Source organism: Tamandua tetradactyla, chromosome 10 (genome assembly GCF_023851605.1).
Source record: "Tamandua tetradactyla isolate mTamTet1 chromosome 10, mTamTet1.pri, whole genome shotgun sequence".
Taxonomy (NCBI): Eukaryota; Metazoa; Chordata; class Mammalia; order Pilosa; family Myrmecophagidae; genus Tamandua; species Tamandua tetradactyla.
Window position 1 is genome coordinate 102,404,846 of NC_135336.1, and position 23,078 is coordinate 102,427,923.

Sequence of the window (23,078 nt, forward strand, 5' to 3'; positions counted from 1 at the left end):
TTTTTTTTTAAAAAGGATAAAAAATAAATATTAGGGGGAGAAAAAGGGTAAAAATTGGATAGATTGAAATACTGTGGGTCAATGAGAGGGAGGGGTAAGGCGTATGGGATGTATGAGTTCTTTTTTTTTTCTTATTTCTTTTTCTGGTGTGATGCAAATGTTCTAAAAATGATCATGGTGAAGAATACACAACTATGTGATGATATTGTGAGCCAAATTGTATAATATGGCTGGACTGTATGTGTGTGGATATTTCTCAATAAAAATATTTAAAACAAAAACAACAAAAAAATGAGCCTAAGAGTTTGGATTTGAGATGATAAGGAATGAGAACATCTTGAATAGAGAATATGCTAAGTTGCACATAAGGAAATCTAAAAGTAGTGATAGGTTGAATGAGAAGGGGAAAATCACCTCAATGTGGTGATTGAGGGCCGGAACTAAGTGGGAACAGAGAGGAAAATAATCCCTTTTCATACACGCATCATGTCAAGAGCTAGGCGTGGTTCAGAGCTTTTTACAGGTGTTCTCTCTGGAAATGCTCATAAACCAAACTCTTATTTTCTAGCTAATTCATGGGCATTCAAAATACACATATATTAATTTAACACAGTGCCCAAGATAAAACAACATTCAATAAATGTTATTAGTTATCCCCATTTTAAAGATTAAAAAATAAAATACAAAATCCAGAAATAATAATTACCACTCTAAAATATATATATACATAAAATAAAATAAAATAAAAAAGCTGAGCCACAGAGACATCACTCAACTGGTAAGTGTTGCCTCCAATATTCAAATACAAACATATTCTGATACCAGCTCACAAGTTCCCAAGATCTTGTCCAACCCATTGCATATTCTCCCAACACCATGAGAAATAGTTTAAAGTAAGAACTGGTAAGACCTGGAGACAGACATGGACCAACACCTGCAATGTGGGAACAAACAGAGACAGAAGGCAGTGACAGGAGAGAAGCAGAAGCTGGAGAGGGAAGGGATAAATGTAGAAACAATTTGCTGAGGGAGGCAGGGAGGAGTGGCATTAAGGGGACAGCTGGTTGGGTTAGTCTTGAAGGGAAGAAAAAGTCCTGAGGGAAAGATGACACCACCAAGGGTGGAGGAGTGGTCTCAGGCATTAGATGTAAGGTCTTCCAGTTTATCAAAAGATCAGATACCCATATTCATCTTTCCTTTCAAAAATCCTCTGAAAGTCTATCAAAATGTTAACTCTTGTATTTCTGGGGGATTTATCTAAAGAAGACCAGGAGCCAGTGTTTCTCATATGGTGCCTTAGACAAGGTTCTCAATACAATTTTTGTTAATGAATGAAATGATCCAGGTTTTTGTGTATTTGATTTCACCTCGATGGACTGACTCAGTTTTGTGGTATCACTCTTCTGGATGTCCAATATCGTCATCTCTCTCCTAGGTCCCTCAGAAACATGCTAATGTGTGCATGCATCAACAATGCCTGCTGAATGAATCTAAATGCAGTTCACATAAATTTTGCGTTAACATATTATTGGAAATTGAATTATGTGATTTCCTTATTATGACCTCTGCTGCTCACAGATTTCCTCATTTATAGTTTCAAAGTTGACTCTACCCCACACTTTAACCCTTATCTTTGACTGCTCTCCTATGTGAATAGTTTCTTGAACTTGGGTCTCAGTTTCTGTCATTTAGGGGTTCAATGTGGCAGATAATCTGCCTCTGTCAGAAATTTTTGAGTCTGTTTAAAATCTAGGAACAATATTTGTCATTGATCTGAGTACGTTGTAAAGGAAGTACTGGGCCATTTATGCTTTTGTAAAAAAAAATTCAGTATCACTTGTCTGATTTCCTGTAATGGTTTCCATGCTACCCACACCAAAGTAGTATTTCCAAACAGTGACTGGTGGCACTTGGACATAAATTCTAACACATTTTGGGTCTATTTTTTTACTTTTATGATATTGTTATACAATGAAATTTGGAACTCTTTTGTCAAATCTTTGACCATTCAAATTCTCCCCTTTATGTCTCTTGTCATTTACTAACTTTGGTAATGTAGCATTAGATCACACTGTTGCATGGGAACATGAGCTCTGTAACTTTGAATAATCAAGTTGTTTTAAGTAGTTATTCAATTTAACAACTTAGCTACAGCCTATATTCTCTATCTCAGTTTACGGCACAACCTTGGCCTACTAAGTCCTGAATTTGAGATTTTTTTTTATTCTTCCTTCTCATTCTGCACTGTTATCTTGCTAAATTAACCTTTTACATATTCCTGTATCTGTCTCTTCTTCATTCTTATAACTATTAACCTTGTGCATCTTCATTTCTTTACTATTTCAGGGGTCTACTAAGTGGTTTTCCTGCCTCTTGGAGTTGCCCCTCTCAAATCCATCTTAAAGTGGAAAATGGATCTTTCACTGCTTAGAATCTTTCAACTGCCTCCAATTTCAAATTCTAAAACTTATTGGGTGCCATCTACACCTCCGAAGTCACACTAAGTAGTCATAGTAAATTGAGTTCCTTATACTGAAAATGTCTTGGCTATTTGTTGTCCAGACCCCTTTCTGCACATTGAGGCCTGGAAAACTTAAAACTTCTTTAATATTTCCCCCTCCTACAGTCAAATTGATCTATCTCTGCTCTAAATCTTGTCAAGATTTGCTTACATGTCTAGTTCCCCTAAAAGACACTGAAGTTTTTGATGCCAAAGGTGTGACTCATCCCTTCATCTTTTTTTTTTCCCCTTCATTTTTAATTCCAACCACTTCATACTGTTTGCTGGATGAACATTTACCTATGCACTGTCCAAACATGTCTGGGTGATACATGTATATATACATGTATGAGTTTTTGTTATTTTGTAATAGAAAAATACTATATGCTTAGAATACATGTTAAGCCATTAAATCCTCACAAATCTATGAGGCAGGTGCAAATATTATCTACATTTTACAGATGAAAACCGAGGCACAGAAGAAAGTGATTTGCTCAAGGTCACACATCCAACGAATGTGGGGGCAGGACAAGGTCCAGACTGTCAGTCCTGCCACAGACTCTGCTCTTGAGCCACTAAATTTAACCTTTATGTTGTAGAGCTTAGTACAATAGCTAGGAATTAGAACTGCAGTGTGCACTTCATGAGGGCAGGGATATTTGCTTGCATACTGCTGTGTCTCCGAATTCAAAACAGGACACAATGGATGTATTGAGTAAATGTTTGTTGAGTAAGTGAACGATTCCGTTTAGCTCAGCGGTGTGAGCATGACAATTAAGGGAATTTGGGGGCCCTACTTAATCCTACTACTGTTCTTCAAGATTCCTTATTACATAGGGTTCCCTTCAAACAACATGCTGTTTTCTTCTCTTCTTTGGAATCGGCTGCTGCCTGCCCTCCCACTTCTTTTCCAGTCTTTTCATATCCAACCTTTGACAGCTCTGGGGCTGTTTTAGGGTTACACCCCCTGCGATGAGCTGCATTTTACTTAACCCTTTCTCCTTTACTAGACTTGGGTTCTCTAAGGATTGGGGGCTAGGTCTATTACTCTGTTTTACTCTCTTCCTCCCCCCTCTTCAATCCTGCTTAAGACAACGAAGACTCTCAGTAAAGGTTTTTTTTTTGTTTTGACACCTTAAGGGCCAGAAGGTCAGCGTCGCAAAGTTGCCAGCTCCAGTCGCCTGGCCCAGAACCGCAGCGACCCCTCCTCCAACCTGTGGCTTCCCCGCATCCCTCCCGCCCTCCTCCGGGCCGGCGTCTCCTCTGCGCGTGTGCCGCGGCGACCAACTTCACAATTTTAAAGTTTTCGCGTCCTCGAAGAGAACGATCGCTCGTGCCCCAGGTGACCGTCCCTGAAATGTCCGTTCCGAGCGACCTGAGGCGGGCGACGCCGAAGCAGCGGCCAAGGCCAATGAGCGCTCTTGGGGTCCTGCAGTCCGTCTTCCAGTGGCTAACCCGCCCCCACTATTCCCGCGACTCTGCCCCTGCCTGCGCCCCCACCCCCGGCGCGCGGCCTGACCTCCGCCCCCGGCTCCCGCCGCACAGCTGGGCCGCCCGGCAGCCGGGCCTCCACCTCACAATGGCCGGGCGGCCGCCTCACCACGCGCAGGGATCCCAGGCCACGCGCGCTCCCCGCCCCCCACTCCCAGTCTGCTGCCCACCAGAACCCTGGACCCAGGACTTTGCTTACCCGCCAAATTTTCCTTTACCTATCCGGGAGACAGAGGAACGCTTGATTTCCCGGGCGGGAGACGCCTTTGTTTCTGCCGCCGCGCTGAGACCCTCTCCGCAGAGGGACTACTTTCTTCCGCCGCGCGGAGGCGTCGGGCGCTGGCGGCGCGCACGGCATGGCGGTGACGGCGGCGGCGGCGGCGGCGCGCCTGAAGTAGAAGGGACGCCGGCCCGGTCAGGCCTCGGCGCGGCCTACACGCTTTGCCCGCTCGTCCCCGCCCCCGTCCCGCGCCCGGCCATGGCGGAGCCCTCACCCGCCCGGCGCCCGGTGCCCCTCATCGAGTCGGGTAAGACGCAGGCCCGCGGCCCTCCCCGCAGCGCGCCGGGGTATCCGGCCCTCCCGCTGCTCCCCGCTCCTGACCGGGCTTCCCCGTCTGTCTCCCCGCAGAATTGTACTTTCTCATCGCCCGGTACCTATCGGCGGGCCCGTGTCGGAGAGCTGCCCAGGTGAGTGCGGGCCCTGCGGGCGGCGGCGGCGGCGGCGGCCTTCCGCCTCTCCGATCTCGGGCTTCCCGCCCTGTCGCCGCCTGGGGTCGCGGGTGGGGGGCGTCGGGTGGAGAGGGGCGCGCCGGGCCCCTTCTTCTAACCGCGCCTCTCGTCGGCCGCAGGTGCTGGTGCAGGAGCTGGAGCAGTACCAGGTCTGTGCTTCCGTCCTCCGCGCGCCCGCCCCGCCGCGGCCCCCCGCGTCCCCTCCTCGTCCCCTCCTCCCCCACTCCTCCCGATCTTTCCCCTGGATGATGCCCGCCCCCCACCCGCTCCCCCCCGGAGCTGAAGTCAAGCATGTGCGTTTCGTGTCTTTCCAGTTGTTGCCGAAGAGGCTGGATTGGGAGGGCAACGAACACAACAGGAGCTATGAGGAATTGGTGAGACTTTTCACATTATTCGTCCCAGTGTTTTTCGTGCCTACGTCTCCCGCCCCCTTCTTGGGACTCCTGCTCCGGGGATGAAAGGTTTGGGCTGCAGTGGGGTTGGGTGTGTGGGGGTGTCCCCGGCGGCAGCGACGGGCTCCCGTTAGGATTTATTTTGTCTTTTTGAAGTGTCGGGGTTTGTTTTGGCAGGAAGCTGTCTTTGGGGGGCGGCGCGGAGCGGGGGCGACTGATTGCGGAGGTTTTCCAGCAGGGGTGGGTCTCCAGGTGCTGCGGCCTATGGTGTTTGCCGGGTGTGCGCGCGCGAGTGCGCGCGTGCCTGCGTGCGTGCGCGAGACGACCATTCAGGGAGGTGGTTTCATCTATGGGTTTATTTATTTATTTATAAAAGCAGACTTGAAAACGGAACTCTGATTGGTTTTCCTTCTTTTGCTCCGCCCAGGTCTGGCGACCACTTGTTCCCTAGGAATAAAATCATTGGTCCCTGAAGGTGGAGAAATGTTTCTGTTTAGCCTCCACCCCTTACTCCCCACCCCTCCACCACAATATCCGTAATAAGAATCATGCTGTTGCGGAATGCCACTCTAATACTTTTAGCTCCTTTGAACAGTGTTTTTTTTTAAAATACTTTAGAAAGTTGATTACTTTTTATTGAGTTTTCTGCTCTTTTTGAGAGAGCACTGTTAACGTGGACTTTGCTTCTTTTTTCTTTATACTTCATCTGCCCACCTGTTTTGGTCCGCCCTCGCCATATATATAATTCGTTTTTATCCATTCAGCGCAGTTGTAGGGATTTACTTGTTCTTAGTGTAGTAGAACGTTTTCTAAGGAATGTATTTTTGACGATTTACTTATTTTAATGAAGGGTTTCTTCAGTTACCAGGTAGTATTCAGGATCTCATATAAACAAAACAATGGGGGAAAACAAAAGAGCCTCACACCTGTGGGCAAAAGGTGTTAGGGTATTACCACCATTCTTGAATTTATACAAACAAAACAAGGGATTTACCATTCCTGTATGAACGGTTAAGTGCTAACACTTAAAGCAAAGTAAAAGTAACAAGGGTTTCTATTAGTTTTTATTATTTGCCTTCTTAGAACTTTTTGAAATAAACTTATGAAAGTGATTACCATTTCTGGTGAGTTCTACAAATTCTGCATGATGGCACGCTTTATGTTTTTTTGAGTTTCTTATATTGAGAGAGTTTTATTTAAGTCAAAGGAATATTTGAAGGACTGCTTTGTTTTATTTTACTTCTATTGAGAAAAGAAAATAGCGTTTTCAGGGAGGCAGAAAATCCTTGATATGGATATGTCAGTGCAGTCATGCTACTAAAGAGAAAATTGCTTGGGTTTTGAAACAAGTATGGTGCTATAATTACTGGAAAAAGTTTAATATTTGTAGATTTATTGTTTTTTTTGTTGTTGGTGGAACTGCTTTAAGCCCTATTTAAAATAATGTATTCTATTTAAGTTATTCAGATTCTCTGGATGCTTGCATGTGATCTGGCTGTGACTTATGTCATCTCTGTGATTGCCTGGGTTGTTTAGGATGATTGGGTTGTTCAGTGGGTATCCTTTTCTACCTTTACTTTCCAAATTTGGAACCTCCTTTGTTCCTGCACTCCAGGTTGAGGATGAGCCTCCCATATAGAGGAGAGTCACCTTTTTTTTTTTTTTTTTTAATGTTTTGTTAAATATTCTAAGTAAACATGAATCCCCATCTACCAAATGCGTATTTGTAACTGCCAATTTGCCGTATTTATTTTGTTTGTTTTCTATTTGAGCTTTATTATTTTTTAAAAATTTCTGAGAGAAATCTTCAAACTTAGAAGAATAGTCACCTGTCATATAGCCCTTATCCAGCCTCAGTGACTAGCAAAGAATGTTGAATCTGTTATCTCCCTCAGACTGGATTATTTTTGAGCAAATTCCAGACATTCAGTTATTTCATTGCTGTTTAGTTTGTTAATAACTGCCGGAATGCAATATACCAGAAATGTAATGACTTTCAAAAGGGAGTTTATTAAGTTACAAGTTTACAGTTCAAAGGCCATAAAAGTGTCCAAACTAAGGTATCTAGGGAAAGATACCATGACTCAAGAAATGCTGATGGGTCTGAAACACCTCTCTCAGATGGAAAGTCATGTGACTGGCGTCTGTGAGTCCTTTTGCTTCTGGTTTCAAATAGATTCCCTGGGAGCATTTTCTTCCTGTATCTCCAGAAGTCATTTTGTCAGCTCTGCTTCCTATCTAGTTACTGCTGTATCTCTCACCTCCTGGTACTTCCTGGGGCTTCTTTGTTTCCAGATGTCTGTGTCTTTGTAGGCTCTGACGCAACTCTTCTCCAAGTGCGTCTCTGTTGGCTCTGAGCTTTCTCCAGAATGTTCCCCTTTTTATAAGACTCCAGTAAACTAATCAAGGCCCATCTTGGATGGGTGGAGTCACATCTCCATCTAATCAAAAGGCCATACCCACAATTGGGCAAGGCACATCTCTGTGGAAATAATTTGATCAAAAGGTCACACCCACAAGTAGGTGTGTCACATCTGCATGAAAGCAATCCAAAGTTTTCTACTCTAAACAATGGGTCTGGCCCCACAAGATTGGATCAGGATTAAAACATGGCTTTTCTGGGGTACGTAATAGTTTCAAACTGGCACAGTTGGTTAGTATGCTGAAGTATTTTAAAGCAAATTCTAGACATGACATTTCATCCCTAAATTCTTCATACTTAAAAAATAAGGACCATTTCTTTATATAACCACAGCGCCAGAATCAAATTTATAAAACAACCCATAGTGCCTTGATATTGCTACCATCCGTACATCAAGTCCATGTTTAGATTTCTCTCTGGTTCTCCAGTAGTTTTTTTTTTTGTGTGTGTGTGTGTGTGTGTGTGTCTCTGGCATGGCAGGTGTGAGAACTCTGCCTGCTGAGCACCATGGCCCTCCCTCCAATATCTTTTTACAGGCAGTTTGTATTGGGCTCTAACGGGGTTCCCGTATAGTGCAGTGACTGTGTCTTAAATACATATTTTTTATATTTGATAGGTTGTTTCCTGTGCCATTGACTGACTGAAGATACTGGGTCAGTTGTCCAGTAGAATGTTCCACATTCTGAATTTGTCATGATGTTGTTTAACTTATTCCTTCTACTTATGGTTGCCATTCGTGAATTAGAGTAATCTGGGAGTTTTTTAAAATCTGGATATTCAGGCTGTGACCATACTGTTAAATCAGAATGTTGGTGGTGAAAGTTGGGATCAGTTTTCTTTTTTAAGTTTCTCAGGTTATTCTAATATCCCTATTTATAAAGATAATGCTTATTGTGTCAGACCTATGACCATGATGCTGTTCTTAGCTGAGCTCTTTCAGAGTTTTTGGCATTTTTGCTTCTTAGAAGAATTGAGACTAGTTATCTCTCATTAGCAGTTAGGTCTGTTTAATAGAATTTAATTGGAATTTTCATAATTTATAGGTAGTAAAGAAAGAACGAAATAGAACTGTGAAATTGGGAAGGATGAGGTTTGTAAACAGGATTTTTCTTAAAAAGAAGAAAGATTTGATAAATTTATTAGCTGAATAATAATATATTTTTATAGGTGAGGGTTTTCCTTAACAAAAAAGAAGATTCAGAAGATCCTTATGTCATTAGGGAATTTTTGTCATCAGTTCATTTTTTTATTTAATGTTCATTTAGCCCTTTTGTGTGAGGAATAGCTTTCTGAAGTTACTTGTGTTAAAATCAGTATTCGGTTTATTAGAGTTGTACATTGATGTTTTCCTTAAATCTTCAAGTTTAATAACATTGTATTTATAAATCTAGTAGTATTTGTAGAAACAAGTATAATTAATTCTTTGATTAGTGTTTAATTTGTAATTGAGAATTTATTCCTAAAATTTTAAACACCACTTACAAATATTTAATCAAATATCCTTAGTCATTTCACAGTATTTACAAATATAAGATTCTCTTGAATACCTCAACAGGGCAAGCTCAAAACAAATCTAAGGAAAATCTTTCTAAGGACTTAATGCTTATAAAATAGTACTTCGATTTATTTTAGTAAAACTTTTTTATTTTCAATATATCAAACATAAAGTAGCCCAGCAGTTATAAAATTTAATATATTGGAATAAATATAACTTGTACAAATGTGTCAGTACTTTCTTCTGTACTTTATCTCTGCTTGTTAGTCTTCCTGGGATATCACTTAACTCCCTAAAACAAGAGCAGAGCAGTGTAACCATCTTGAGCTCCCTACAGGGTTCAGGAATCAGATTATGGTAGATCATATACCAAGACTTGGAACTTGGGTCACTGCCAGATTTGACACTAGTTGAATCTCAGGTTGAGCCTTTTTTATAGTTTAAATGTTTACTCATTTAAAGCAAAAACAGAAACTTCTTTTACAACATTGTATTCCCCACCTGTATTGTAGCTTTATCCTGTAAAAAAAAAATATTTTGTTTTCATTGGGAAATTCTAAAGGCCCTTCACCCTGAGTGCAGCTGTCCTCTCTGTTATTGATACTGCTTTTTATTTTTTGTAGTTTACTATGCAGTTCTATCATTTTATAGGCATTATATTGATAACTTAAGAATGCTCAGTGATTATGGCAGTGTAATGACTAGTTACAGTCTAAGAGTATAGCACTGTAGAATTTAGAAGACCGGGTTCTGGTGCTTGGTGGCTGAAGTCTAATCCTGACTTTCTTATGCTGCATATTAAATGGTTAACTCTTTTGCAAGTTTAAGGAATTTATATATATATAATATTGCAATATAAATTACAAACAGAGCAAAAGAGATGAAAAAATAAAAAAACAAAAAATGCATATTAACTATCAAAGGATTGTTAACATTATATAAAAAAGATTTATTTCTGAAGTTCTTAATGTAAACTTAACCATTAAAAAGTGTTGTTAGAAAGGTCAGACCCAGTTGTATAAATGTCTCTTTCACTTAATTTCTCTGTATAGGGTCTTGTCTGATAACAAGATGATAAAGTCTCTTTAGAACCCTGATTCCTGACTGAATGACCCCTGATAGTTACTCATTTATGGATTACCACAATGGAAAATGGCGAACAAGTAGCAGTCTGTATGGCTCAATACTTAATTATTGTGGTGGTTACACTTGTGAGTCAGCTGGCTTTGGCTATGCTACTTTAAAAGAGGATATTATTACTTATTTCCACAGGTTTCACTGAATCATAAGTTATTTGCATCTGAGGGCAAAAAGTGATCTTCTGTATCTTTTTGGATTTTTTCAAAGGTTGTTTATTGATTACTGAGAAGGATTTGTTAAAATAATCCAGCTATGATTATGGATTTCTCTCTTTAGTTTTTTAATTTAAAGCTATTTTATTAGGTGCATATAAATTAAGGATGTTTTCGCTAGGAAGTGTTTCTGTTTTGTCAGACATTAATATAGTCATGCCAGCTTCCTTTTGGTTAGTGAAGGCATAGGGTGTCTTTTGCCACTTTTTTATTTTCAACCTTTTTGTGTTCTCATATTAAAGTTGTTTTTTTTTTTTGGTGTGTGTGTGAACAGCACATCATTTTTTTTATGTCTTTTTTTTTTTTTTAAATAGGGACTTCCTCGGGTGGTGGGTTTTTTTTTTAGTTTTTTTAATTGATTTTTTTTTAATACCAATAAACACCAAACAAACGTAAACATTCTTAACTTTTGATCATTCCATTCTACATATATAAATAGTAATTCAAAATATCATCACAAAGTTGCATATTCATCGTCATGATCATTTCTTGGAACATTTGCATCTATTCAGAGAGATCCCCCTCACCGATCACCAGCATTTCACTCTAAATTTATCTTAACATTTGTTTCCCCTATTATTCATCTTTATTCCATGTTTTACTCGTCTGTTGATAAGGTAGATAAAAGGAGCATCAGACACAAGGTTTTCACAATCACAGTCACATTGTGAAAGCTATATCATAACACAATCATCTTCAAGAAACATGGCTACTGGAACACAGCTCCACATTTTCAGGCAGTTCCCTCCAGCCTCTCCCCTACATCTTGACTAACAAGTGATATCTATTTAATGTGTAAGAATAACTTCAAGGATAACCTCTCAACTCTGTTTGGAATCTCTCAACCATTGACACTTTATTGTGTCTCATTTCACTCTTTCCCCTTTTGGTCGAGAAGGTTTTCTCAATCCCCTGATGCTGAGTCTCAGCTCATTCTCAGGGTTTTCTCAATCCCTTGTTGCTGAGTCTCAGCTCACTCCAGGATTTCTGTCCCACGTTGCCAGGAAGGGCCACACCCCTGGCAGTCATGTTCATTGTATACAGGGGAAGGGTGGTGAGTTTGCTGTGTTGGCTGGAGAGAGAGGCCATAGTGTAGTCTTTTTAACAATATTTTTATTGAGAAATCTTCACACACATACATCCATATATGGTGTATGATCAATGGCTCACAGTATCATCACAGTTAGATATTCTTCACCATGATCATTTTTTTTAGAACATTTGCATCACTCCAGAAAAAGAAATAAAAAGAAAAAAGACAAAACCCATACATACCATACCATTTGCCCTTCCCTCTCATTGACCACTAGTATTTCTATCTACCCAATTTATTTTACTCTTTGTCCTCCCTATTTATTTTATCCATATATTTTTTTCTGATCTGTCCATACCCTAGATAAAAGAAACATCAGACACAAGGTTTTCACAATCATACAGTCATATTGTAAAAGTTACATCTATATAATCATCTTTAAGAATCAAGGCTACTGAAACACAGCTCAACAGTTTCAAGTACTTCCCTCTAGCCACTCCAATATACAATAAACTAAAAAGGATATCTGTATAATGCATAAGAATAACCTTTAGGATACCCTCTCAACTCTGTTTGAAATCACTTAGCCACTGAAATTTTATTTTTTCTCATTTCTCTCTTCCCCCTTTCGGTCAAGAAGGCTTTCTCAATCCCTTGATGCTGGGTCCCGGCTCATCCTGGGATTTCTGTCCCACGTTGCCAGGGGGATTTACACCCCTTAGAGTCACGTCCCACATAGGAGGGAAGATAGTGAGTTCTACTGATTTGACTTAAAGAGAGGGCCACATCTGAGCAATAAAAGAGGTTCTCTGGGGTGACTTGTAGGCCTAATTTTAAGTAGGATTAGCCTATCTTTTGCAGAAATAAGTTTCACAGGGGCGAACCCCAAGATCGAGGACTCAGCCTTTTGATTTGGTTGTCCCCACTGCTTGTAAGAATATCAGAAATTCTTCAAATGAGGAAGTTAAATATTTCTTCCTTTCTTCCCAGACCCCCAAGGGGACTTTGCAAATACTTCTTTATTCACTGCCCAGATTACTCTGGTATATATCAGGGCATCACACTAACCGGGACAAACCAACAGAATCTTATGCCCTATTCAAGATTCCATGTACTTATGGAGTTCAACTAAATGGACCATACAACTTAAATTAGGAAATGCACTACCCCAAATATAAATTTTTCACCAAATAAACTTACCTTCCTTTAGTCTCACACAGAAGTTGAAATTTTAAAATATAGATATCATCCTTTACCATGTATTCTAATATACCTTAGCCCTATCCAAATCACCTTCATTCATATCTGTTCAAAGTCTGACTACTTTTTCAACAGTTCCTGCATGGGATACTGCTGATTTTCTTAGTATCAGAGTGTTCACTCTGAGTTCTCAGGTATCACATAAATACACAAAATTTCTGGAAACAAACAGGTTATAAACAGCTCAGTATCTCAGAATTTAGAAATAAGTTGCAATTCCTAAATGTACGTGACTTCTGTAAGATCGTACAATTTAGGACCCTTTACAATAGGCCCCAGTTTGATAACCTGTGTTCTCAACTTCACTTTACTGAGTTATATTATGGTTAGTCCATAGGAGTGAGGCATGATAATATTTTTCTTTTTGTTCCTGATGTTTCATTCAGCTACAGTCCTTAAGGTTTATACACCTAGTTGCATGTCTCACAACTTCATTCCTTCTTGTTGCCTTTCAGTAGTCCATTGTATGTATACACCATAGTTCCCCCTTCCATTCCTTAGTCTTTGTACCCTTAGGCCACCTCTATCCATTGTGGATCTTGAATTCTGCCACCATAAACAGTGTGCAAGTGGCCATTTGTGTCCCCACACTCAGTTATTCCAGATATACACTGAGCAGTGGGGGTTTCAGGATCATATGGCAAACCGCTCCCCCCCCCCCCAGCCTCCTGTGGAACCACTACGTTGCCCTCCAAGGGACTGCACCTCTCAGTTCCCCTACTGACAGTGAATGGGTACATACCATTCTCCACATTTTCTCTAGCACCTGTTTCTGTTTATTTTTTTTCCCCTCTATTCTTTTTTAAGCAGTTTTATTTACACATCATACAGTCCAACCTTAAGGGTATGGACATGTATTCACCACTGTAATCTATATGAAGATATTTTGTTTTCTTTCACAAAGAATCCGTGCCACTTCTCCATGCCCCTACCCTGCCTTACCCTAGCTTTCATTGATTGTGCTTTTTGCCGTATACCATCTTTATTCAGTACCCTGCAATACTAACATTAATTTTTTCTCACTCAGGCAAGAAATTTTTTTTTTTTAATTTGTACATTTAATCACCGTCGTTGTCCACTCTAGGCATTCCTAAATTATACTGTCTCAGTCTTTATCCTCTGTCTTTCTTTCTGGTTTCTTATGTGCCCCAGCCCTTCTCCCTCAATCATAATACATTCAGCTTCATTCAGTGTACTTATATTATTGTGCTACATAAGCAGGTAGTATTGTGCCATCCATTTCTGAATTTTTACAGTCAGTCCTGATGTGCAGTCTGTTCCTTTAACAGCAGTTGCCCAATCTCTACCCTGTTTCTGTCTCCTGATAGTCTGTGTTCTTAACTTTGTATCTCCAAGTTCACTCATTAATGTCAGTTCATATTAGTAAGACCATGCAGTATTTGTCCTTTTGTTACTGGCTAATTTCACTCAGCATGTCCTCAAGGTTCATCCAGTTTGTTCCATGCTTCATGACTTTATACTGACTTAACAGCTGCATAATACTCCAGTGTATGTGTATTCCACAGCTTGTTTAGCTGCACATCTGTTGATGGACATTTGAGCTGTTTCCATCTCAGGGCAGTTGTAGATAATGCTGCCATAAACATTGGTGTACAAATGTCCATTTGTATCTTTGCCGTCAGGTCCTCTGAATATGTATCTAGTAATGGGATTGCTGGATCATATGGCAATTCTATACTGAACTTTCTGAGGAACCACTAAACTGCCTTCCAGAGCGGTGTTCTGGAGCGGTATTCCATTTTTCATTCCTACCAACAGTGGATAACTATGTCTCTTTCTTTACATCCTTTCTAGCACTTGCCGCTTTCTTTTTTTTTTTTTTTTGATATTGGCTATTCTAGTAGTTGTTAGATGATATCTATAGATCACTGTGGTTTTATTTATTTAGTTTTTACTTTACATGGGCAGGCACTGGGAAGCGAACCTGGGTCTCTGGCATGGCAGGCGAGAACTCTGCCACTGAGCACCATGACCCACCCTCATTGTGGTTTTGATTTGCATTTCCCTAACAGCCAGTGAAGTTGAGCATCTTTTCATGTGCCTTTTAGCCATTTGTATCTCCTCTTCTGAGAAATTTCTGTTCATGTCTTTTGCCCAGTTTTTGATTGGGTTGTTTATCTTTTTTATTGTTGAGTTGTAGAATCTGTTTATGCATTCTGGGTAGTAAACCCTTATCTGATAAGTTGTTTTCAAAGTTTGTCTCCCTTTGCGTAGGCTGCCTTTTTACTTTCTTGATGAAGTTGTTTGATGCACAAAAGTGTTTAATTTTGAGGAGATCAATTTTTCTGTTTCTTTTTTCAATGCTCATACTTTGGGTGTAAGGTCTAGGAAACTGCCTTCTATTACAAGACTTAAAAGATATTTCCCTACATTTTCTTTTAACAGTTTTATGGTTTTAACTTTAATGTTTAAGTCTCTGATCATTTTGAGTTAGTTTTTGTATAAATTGTGAGATATGGATCCTCTTTTATTCTTTTGCTAATGGATATCAGTATGCTGAAAAAACCTCTCTCCCAGGTAGATTTGCTTGACTGCCTAATCGTAGATCAATTGTCAGTAGATGGGAGGGTCTTTATCTGAACACTATTTGATTCCATTGGTCAGTATATCTATCTTAATTCCGACAACATGTTATTTTGACCACTGTAACTTCATAATATGCTTTAAGGTTAGGTAGTGCATGAAACTTCCCACTTAATTTTTCTTTCTCAAGATATTCTTAGCTATTTTGGGCACACTTCCTTTCCAAATAAATTTGGTTATTGGTTTTTCTAGTTATGCAGTGTAAGGTCAACATCTTAAGTATATTTAGTCCTCCAGTCCATGAACACAATAAGCCTTTCCGTTTATTTAGGTCTTACAAGATTTCTTTTGGCAATTCCTTGTAGTTTTCTGTGTATAGGTCTTTTGTATGCGTAGTTAAATTTATTTCTAAATATTTGATTTTTTGGATGTTATTGTAAATGGAATTTTTTCTTGATTTCCACCTCATATTGCTCATCATTGGCATGTAGAAGCACTACTGAATTTTGGGTGTTGATGTTGTACCCTTCCACTTTGCTGTACTCATTTATTAGCTCTAGTAGGTTTGCTGTACATATTTCGGAATTTTTGACATAAAGTATCATATCATCTGCGAACAGTGAAAGTTTTACTTCTTCCTTACCAATTTAGATGCCTTTTATTTCTTTTTCTTGCTTAATTGCTCTAACTAGAACTTTCAGCACAATATTGGACAATAGTGGTGAGAATGGGCATCCTTGTCTTGTTCCTGATCTTACAGGGAAACCTTTCAGTCTTTCCCTATTGAGGATAATATTAGCTGTGGATTTTTCGTATAGCCCCTTTATTATGTTGAGGAAGTTTCCTTCTATTCTTAGCCTTTGAAGTGTTTTCATCAAGAAAGGATGTTGAATTTTGTCAAATGCCTTTTTCTACATCAGTCGAGATGATTGTGTGGTTTTTCTGCTTTGATTTGTTGATATGGTGAATTTTATGAATTGATACTTGTGTGTTGAACCAGCCTTTCATACATACCTGGAATAAATCCCACTTGGTTGTGTATATAATTCTTTTAATGTACTCCTGGATTCTATTTGCTAGAATTTTGATGAGAATTTTTGCAACTATATTCATTGAAGAAATTAGTCTGTAATTTTCTCTTCTTTTAGTATCTTTGTCTGGCTTTGGTATTCATAGAACGAGTTAGGTTACTTTCCCTCCTCTTCAGTTTTTTTTTTTGAAGGGTTTGGGCAGGATTGGTACTAATTATTTCTTGAATATTTGGTAGAATTCGTATTAAGCCATCTGGTCCTGGACTTTTCTTTTTTGGAGCTTCTTGATAACTGATTGTCTCTTTATTTGTGATTGGTTTGTTGAGGTCATCTATTTCTTCTTGAGTCAGTGTTGTTTGTTCATGCCTTTCTAGGAAGTTGTCCATTTCATCTATGTTGTCTAGTTTATTAGCATATAGTTGTTCTTAGTATCCTCTCATTACTTCCTTTATTTCTGTGGGGTCAGTGGTTGTCTCCTTTCCATTTCTAATTTTATTTAATTGCATTCTCTCTCCTTTTTTTGTCAGCCTACCTATGGGTCCATCGATTTTATTGATTTTTCTCAAAGAACCAACTTTGGTTTTGTTGATTTTCTTGACTATTTACATATTCTCAGTTTCATTTGTTTCTACTCTAATCTTTGTAATTTCTTTCCTTTTGTTTGTTTTGGGGTTAGTTTGCTATTCTTTGTCTAGTTCTTTCAAGTGAACAGTTAATTCCTCAGTTTTTGCTGTTCTTTTTTAATAGAAGCATTTAAGAGATTAAATTTCCCTCTTAGCACTGCTTTTGCTGCATCCCATAAATTTTGATATATTGTTTTCATTTGTATTTGCCTTTGAGATATTTACTGATTTCTCTTGTAATTTCTTCCTTGACCCACTGATTGTTTAAGAGTGTGTTGTTTAGCCTGCATATGTTTGTGATTTTTCTGGCCTTCTGCCTATTACTGATTTCCAGCTTCATTCCATTATGATTCTAGAAAGTGTTTTGTATGATTTCAGTTTTTTAATATTTATTGAGACTTGCTTCGTGACCCAGACTGTGGTCTATCCTTGAGAATGATCCTTGAGCACTTGAGAAAAATGTGCATCCTGCTATTGTGGGTTGTAATGTTCTGTAAATGTCTGTTAAGACTAGTTCATTTATTGTATTATTCAAATTCTGTTTCTTTGTTGATCCTCTTTGTAGATGTTCTATCCATTGATGAGAGGGGAGAAGTGAAGTCTCCAACTATTATGGTAGAGGTGTCTGTTTCTCTCTTCACTGTTGTCAGTGTTTGCCTTGTGTACTTTAGAGTACTCTGGCTTGGTGCATGAATATTTATGATTGTTATGTCTTCCTGTTCAATTGTTCCTTTCATTACTACATAGTGTCCTTCTTTGTCTCTTTTAATCTTTTTACATTTGCAGTCTAATTTTCAGATATTAGTATAGCTACTTCTACTCTTTTCTGATTGCTGTAAGCATGAAATATCTTTTCCCAACCTTTCATTTTCAACCTATTTTTGTACTTGGGTCTAAAACATATCTCCTATAGACAGCATATAGGTAGATCCTATTTTTTAATCCATTCTGCCAGGCTGTCTTTTGTTAGGGTGACTTTAGTCTGTTAACAGTTAATATTATTACTGTAAAGACAGTAATTTTTTCTACTAATTTGATTTTGGATTTTATATGTCATATCTATTTTTTTCTCTTTTTGCCTTTACTGGTAGTCTGCATTTCTACATTCTTCTCCAGACCTCTCTCTTCTACCTTTTCCTATCTGCCTGTAGTGCTCCCTTTAGTATTTTTTGCAGAGCTGGTTTCTTAGTCACAGATTCTTTCTGTGTTTGTCTGAAAATTTTTTGATCTCCCCCTCATTTAAAAAAGAATATTTTTATTGACAAAACAACATACAAACGTAAACATTTGTAACATACAGGCATTTTATACATGGCTCACAATATCATCACATAGTTGTATATTTATCACAGTGATCATGTTTTAGAACATTTGCATTACCCCAGAAAAAGAAATAAAAAGAAAAAAGAAAAACCCATACATACCGTACCCCTTACCCTCCCTCATTGACCACTAGTATTTCTCATCTACCTAATATATTTTAACTTTTTATTTTTATTTTTTTTTTTACCGTATTTTTTACTCATCTCTCCATATTCTAGATAAAGGGAACATCAGACAGAAGGTTTTCACAGTCACACTGTAAATGGTATATCTTCATACAATCATCTTTAAGAAATAAGGTCACTGAAACACAGCTCTACAGTTTCTGGTACTTCCCTCTAGCCACTACAGTACACCATAAATTGAAAAGGGATATCTATATAATATATAAGAATAACCTCCAGTATAACCTCTTAACTCTGTTTGAAATCTCTCAGCCACTGACACTTTATTTTTTGTCATTTCTCTCTTCCCCTTTTTGGTTGAGAAGGTTTTTTCAATTCCTTGATGCCAGCTCCCAGCTCATCCTGCAATTTCTGTCCCAGGTTTCCAGGGAGATACACACCCCTGGGCGTCATGTCCAATATAGGAGGGTAGGGCAGTGGGTTTCCTTGCCATGTTGACTTAGAGAGGGAGGCCAGCCACATCTGAGCAACAAAAGAGGTTTTCTGGGGATGACTCTTAGGATTAATTTTTAATTTTTTTTCTATGCTATATGGTGGGGGCCACATTTCATTCTTTGTCCATGGGAGCAGCCCCTTATTGCAGTAGCATTTGCTGAATTTTCATTTATTTGGTTTTTCTAGTTTGTTTGCTTCTTTATTTGGAAAGTGCATGGGCTGGGAATTGAACCAGAGTCTCCTGTGTGGCAGGGCAGGATTCTACCACTGAAGTACTCTTGTACCCCCCTAATTTTAAGTAGGCTTAGCCTATTCTTTGGAGAAATAAGTTTCATGGGGGTGAACCCCAAGATCGAGAGATTTGCCTATTGAGTTGGTTGTCCCCACTGCTTCTGAGAGTATCAGAAATCCTCCAGTAGGGAAGTTGAATCTTTCCCCCTTTCTCCCCATTCCCCTAAGTGAACCCTATAAATACTTCCTAATTCACTGTCCAAATCAGTCTGTCCCCCTCATTTTTTTAAGGATAAATAACAAAATTTTATTGAAAATTCACATAGTATTAAAAATCACCAACATATCAACATCCAGGATAATCCCCTCTGTTTTCAGCTCCATCCTCTGTACTGCAAACCCAAATATTAATATGCTTAAAGATGTGCCTTTTCATTCATTAGCTCATTCAAGAAATATTTATTCTGTGCCTTCTATAGCCTAAACCTAGACAAAGTAGGCTTTAAATGGTGTAGTAACTAAGAGATAGCAGGGAGAAAGAGGTAAGGGTGTATGAACATCTAAAAATGGGAGACCTTCTAGCACCTCTGAATAATTTGCAAGTTCAGTGAAGAAGGATTATAAGTTATGAAAGGCAGAACTGGAAAAACTGAGTTGTAGGAGTTAAGACCAAATTTGGAAGGAAGTCTTTTAAGCCATTTTAGGGTTTTATTACATTATGTGCTAAATGCAGTGGGAGACAATGAAAGTTTTTTAGCAGAGCTCTTCTAGATCAACTATGTGTTACAACTCTGGTTGCAGTAAAACCAGCTTACTAGAAGGGAGTGAGAATGTAGGAAACATCACTAGTGTACACGTGAAATAGGTGAAAAGGAGTAAAAGGGACCAGATTTAACCTTTCAATTGAAACAACTAAAGAAGCAGACTAAAATATATGAAACAACAATTTTCAGTATATTAGATGCAGAACAGTGATCTCTGAAAGTTGGGCAATAAATGAGTTGGGTCCCATTGCCCCAGCTTATTGCCTTATGAGTTTCCTGGCTTCAGTGGAAGGAGGAGGGACACAGGAGGAGAGTAGCCAACCACCCAATACATGGAGAAAATGAGCTGAATATCTGAGAAGTACATGCCTTTCCCCCGCATTTTTTTTTTTAACATGGGCAGGTGCCAGAAATTGAACCCAGGTCTCTGGCATGGCACGCAAGAGATCTACCACTGAGACACCATTGCTCCCTCATTTTTGAAGGACAGTTTTGCTGGATATAGAATTCTTGACTGGCTGTTTTTTTCTTTTCGAATCTTAAATATATCCTACACTGCCTCGTCACCTCTATGGTTTCTGCTGAGAAATTCACATGTAGTCTTATTGGGTTTCCCTTGTATGTAATGGATTGCTTTTCTCTTGCTGCTTTCAGAATTCTTTCTTGGTCTTTGACTTTTGATAGTCTGATAAGTAAGTGTCTTGGAGTATGTCTTTTTGGATCTTTTCTGTTTGGGTTATGCTGTACTTCTTGAATCTGTAATTTTTTCTTTTACATTGGCAGGCACCAGGAATCTAACCCAGGTCTCCAGCATGGCAGGCGAGAACTCTGCCACTGAGCCACCATGGCCCATCCTTGAATCTGTTATTTTATGTCTTTTATAAGAGATGGGAAGTTTTCAGTGATTATTTCCTCCATTAGTCTTTCTGTTCCTTTTCCCTTCTCTTCTCCTTTTGGACACCCACAGCACATATATTCATGTGCTTTTGTGTTGTCATTCAATTCCCTGAGACCCTTCTCATATTTTTCCTGCCTTTTCCCTATATTTTCTTTTGTGTGTCCAGTCCTCTAAGTTCACTAATTCTTTATTCTACCTCTTCAAATCTATTGTAGGTTTCCATTGTGTTTTTTCTAATCTCTTCTGTGCCTTTCATTTCTATACATTCTGCCATTTGTTTTTTCAAACTTTCAAATTTTTCTCACCTGTTGTCTTTTTTATATCCTCCTTCAACTCATTGATTTGAATTTTTATGAGATTTTCCATGTATATTTGAACATCCTGATTTAGTTTAACTTTTGTGTCTCATTTGAATTGTTGGTTTGTTCCTTTGACTGGGCCATGTCTTCAATTTTCCTAGTATGTCTCTATTTTTTGCTGGTGTCTAGGCATTTGATTTCTTTAATTAGTTTTTTCTGGAGGTTGTTGCTCATCTCCCTAGGATTTTCTTGCCGCATGGCTTTGTTCTCTATCTGTTCTTTCACATTCACTTGAACTTATTTTAGACCTCTAGCTTAAGTTCTGTTTAACTGATCAGAATTTTTTAGTTCTTGTTTTGCCCTATCTATATGGAGCCTTTTTTTTTTTTTTTGAGGAGGGTCTACTCAAATATTATAGATCCTACTCTTATTTTCCCAGACCAGACAGGCCCACATCTCAGGAGTAAAGAGTCACCAGCATCAGTTTTCCCTGAAGGTGAGACCCGGCAGGTTGTCAGTTTCCTAAGAAGCTTGTAGACTCTGTGCTTTTCTATCCTGCTCAGCATGTGGTGCTTGTCTGCCCTGGCTTCACACCAGTGTAAAGTGATGTGATGCTTTTAATTTCAGCGGATTCTCCCTCCTGGGAGCTTGGTTGAGACAGGTGAGGTTGTAGGTTGTAATTGCTTCATTTTTCCAGTCCTTGGAGCCTGAGTTCCTTGAAGGAGGGATTCTATTTGAGCTGGGTCCAACCATCCTCTAGGGGAAGATACAACCTTCAGGGAATTAACTCCTTTCACCTGATGAATTACTTTGACTCTCAGACAAGCTTAATTCCGCCTTTGCCTGGGGCAGTGCTGGAGCCTGAGAGTGCTTTCAATTCTATCTAATGAGCCATTGAGTAGACAAAAGGCAAAAAAAAAGCCTTTTCAGAGCAGGACTCCTGCTCCTCAGGTTTGTCAATCAAGAGCTTAAGTTGGTACATGGTGCTGTGTATCTCCAGGCTCTTTGTATCCTCTTTATCTTGGGGGTCTAGCCTTTTCCAGTGTTTTGTGCTGACTCAAAAAGCCTTGGGGATATCCTTCACCTCCCCCCCCCCAAAAAAAAAACCTCCTAGTATCTTTATTGCCTATTCCAGGTTTATCTGTGCTACGGGCCTATTTTCAGTAATCAGAACTTGTTAATGAATTCTGCAATTGTAGCCTGGTTGGGCTGAGCCCTTTCTGCTAATAAAGTCTGTTCCCTTTCTCCTTGCGGAACCAGCCTGCCATGCCTATGGGGAAGGGGCACTGGCCTCCGCAGCTTGGGGATCTTACAATTCTCTTTTGGATTTCAGCCATTCCACCAGGTCCAGACTGGTGTACGCCATGTGTCTGGTCATTGATGTTCCTCCAGCAGTTGTTCTGTGTTATTCCTTGCTATTTACTAGCTGCTCTGCGGGCTGAACTAAGTTCCATGTTTCGCTAAGCCTCTCTCTTGCCCCACTTCCGCCATTTTATGTAGTCTTCTAATTGGAGTATTTGGGTCATTTATACTTAATGTAATTGTATAATTGGGTATAAGTCCACCTTTTCTGTTTGTCCCATATGCTCTCTAGACTTCCTCAGTCTCTTTTGGAATGATCAAATATTCTAATTACACTTTTTTAGTTATACATCTTTTTATTATTGTTTTAATCATTACCCTATAGATTACAATATGCATTACTATTTAGCTTAAATTAATGCCTTTACCACTTCCCAAAGAAGTTGTTAAAGCTGTTAGTTGTCACCTTTTTGCCCTTTGGTCTATTACCATATTTTGGTTTTATACATGTTATAAATTTCTCATGATGGTGTTCTAAAAAGTCAGTATTCATTTGCTAACCCACCTATATACCCTTTTGGGAATTTTTAATTCTTTCCCATGATTCCACATGTCTTACTTGTGATAATTTTTCTTCCATCTACTGAACTCATTTTGGTAGTTCTTATAAATGTAGGTTTGCTGGCAATGATTTCGTTTAGTTTTACTTTTTCTTTCTTTTTGTAGTAAAGAATGTCTTTGCTTTTATTTATTTTTTATTTTTTTATTT

At 39.1% G+C, this 23,078-nt stretch overlaps 1 protein-coding gene across 5 annotated transcripts in view; it reads left to right on the forward strand.

Annotated features, from left to right (window-relative positions):
- The first annotated feature begins 4,388 nt into the window (after nucleotides 1–4,388).
- BRWD1 (bromodomain and WD repeat domain containing 1) overlaps nucleotides 4,389–23,078 on the forward strand; it is a 241,510-nt gene continuing 222,820 nt past the window's right edge. For 4 of the 5 annotated variants that reach the window (XM_077119067.1, XM_077119062.1, XM_077119063.1 and 1 more), the window contains exons 1-4: nucleotides 4,394–4,518; nucleotides 4,620–4,678; nucleotides 4,840–4,869; nucleotides 5,035–5,094. In XM_077119067.1, the coding sequence (XP_076975182.1) occupies nucleotides 4,470–4,518; nucleotides 4,620–4,678; nucleotides 4,840–4,869; nucleotides 5,035–5,094 (198 nt within the window). In that variant the 5' untranslated portion in view covers nucleotides 4,394–4,469. Of the gene's footprint in view, nucleotides 4,519–4,619; nucleotides 4,679–4,839; nucleotides 4,870–5,034; nucleotides 5,095–23,078 lie in introns of all 5 variants that reach the window. The other variant, XM_077119066.1, reaches the window with a different exon arrangement.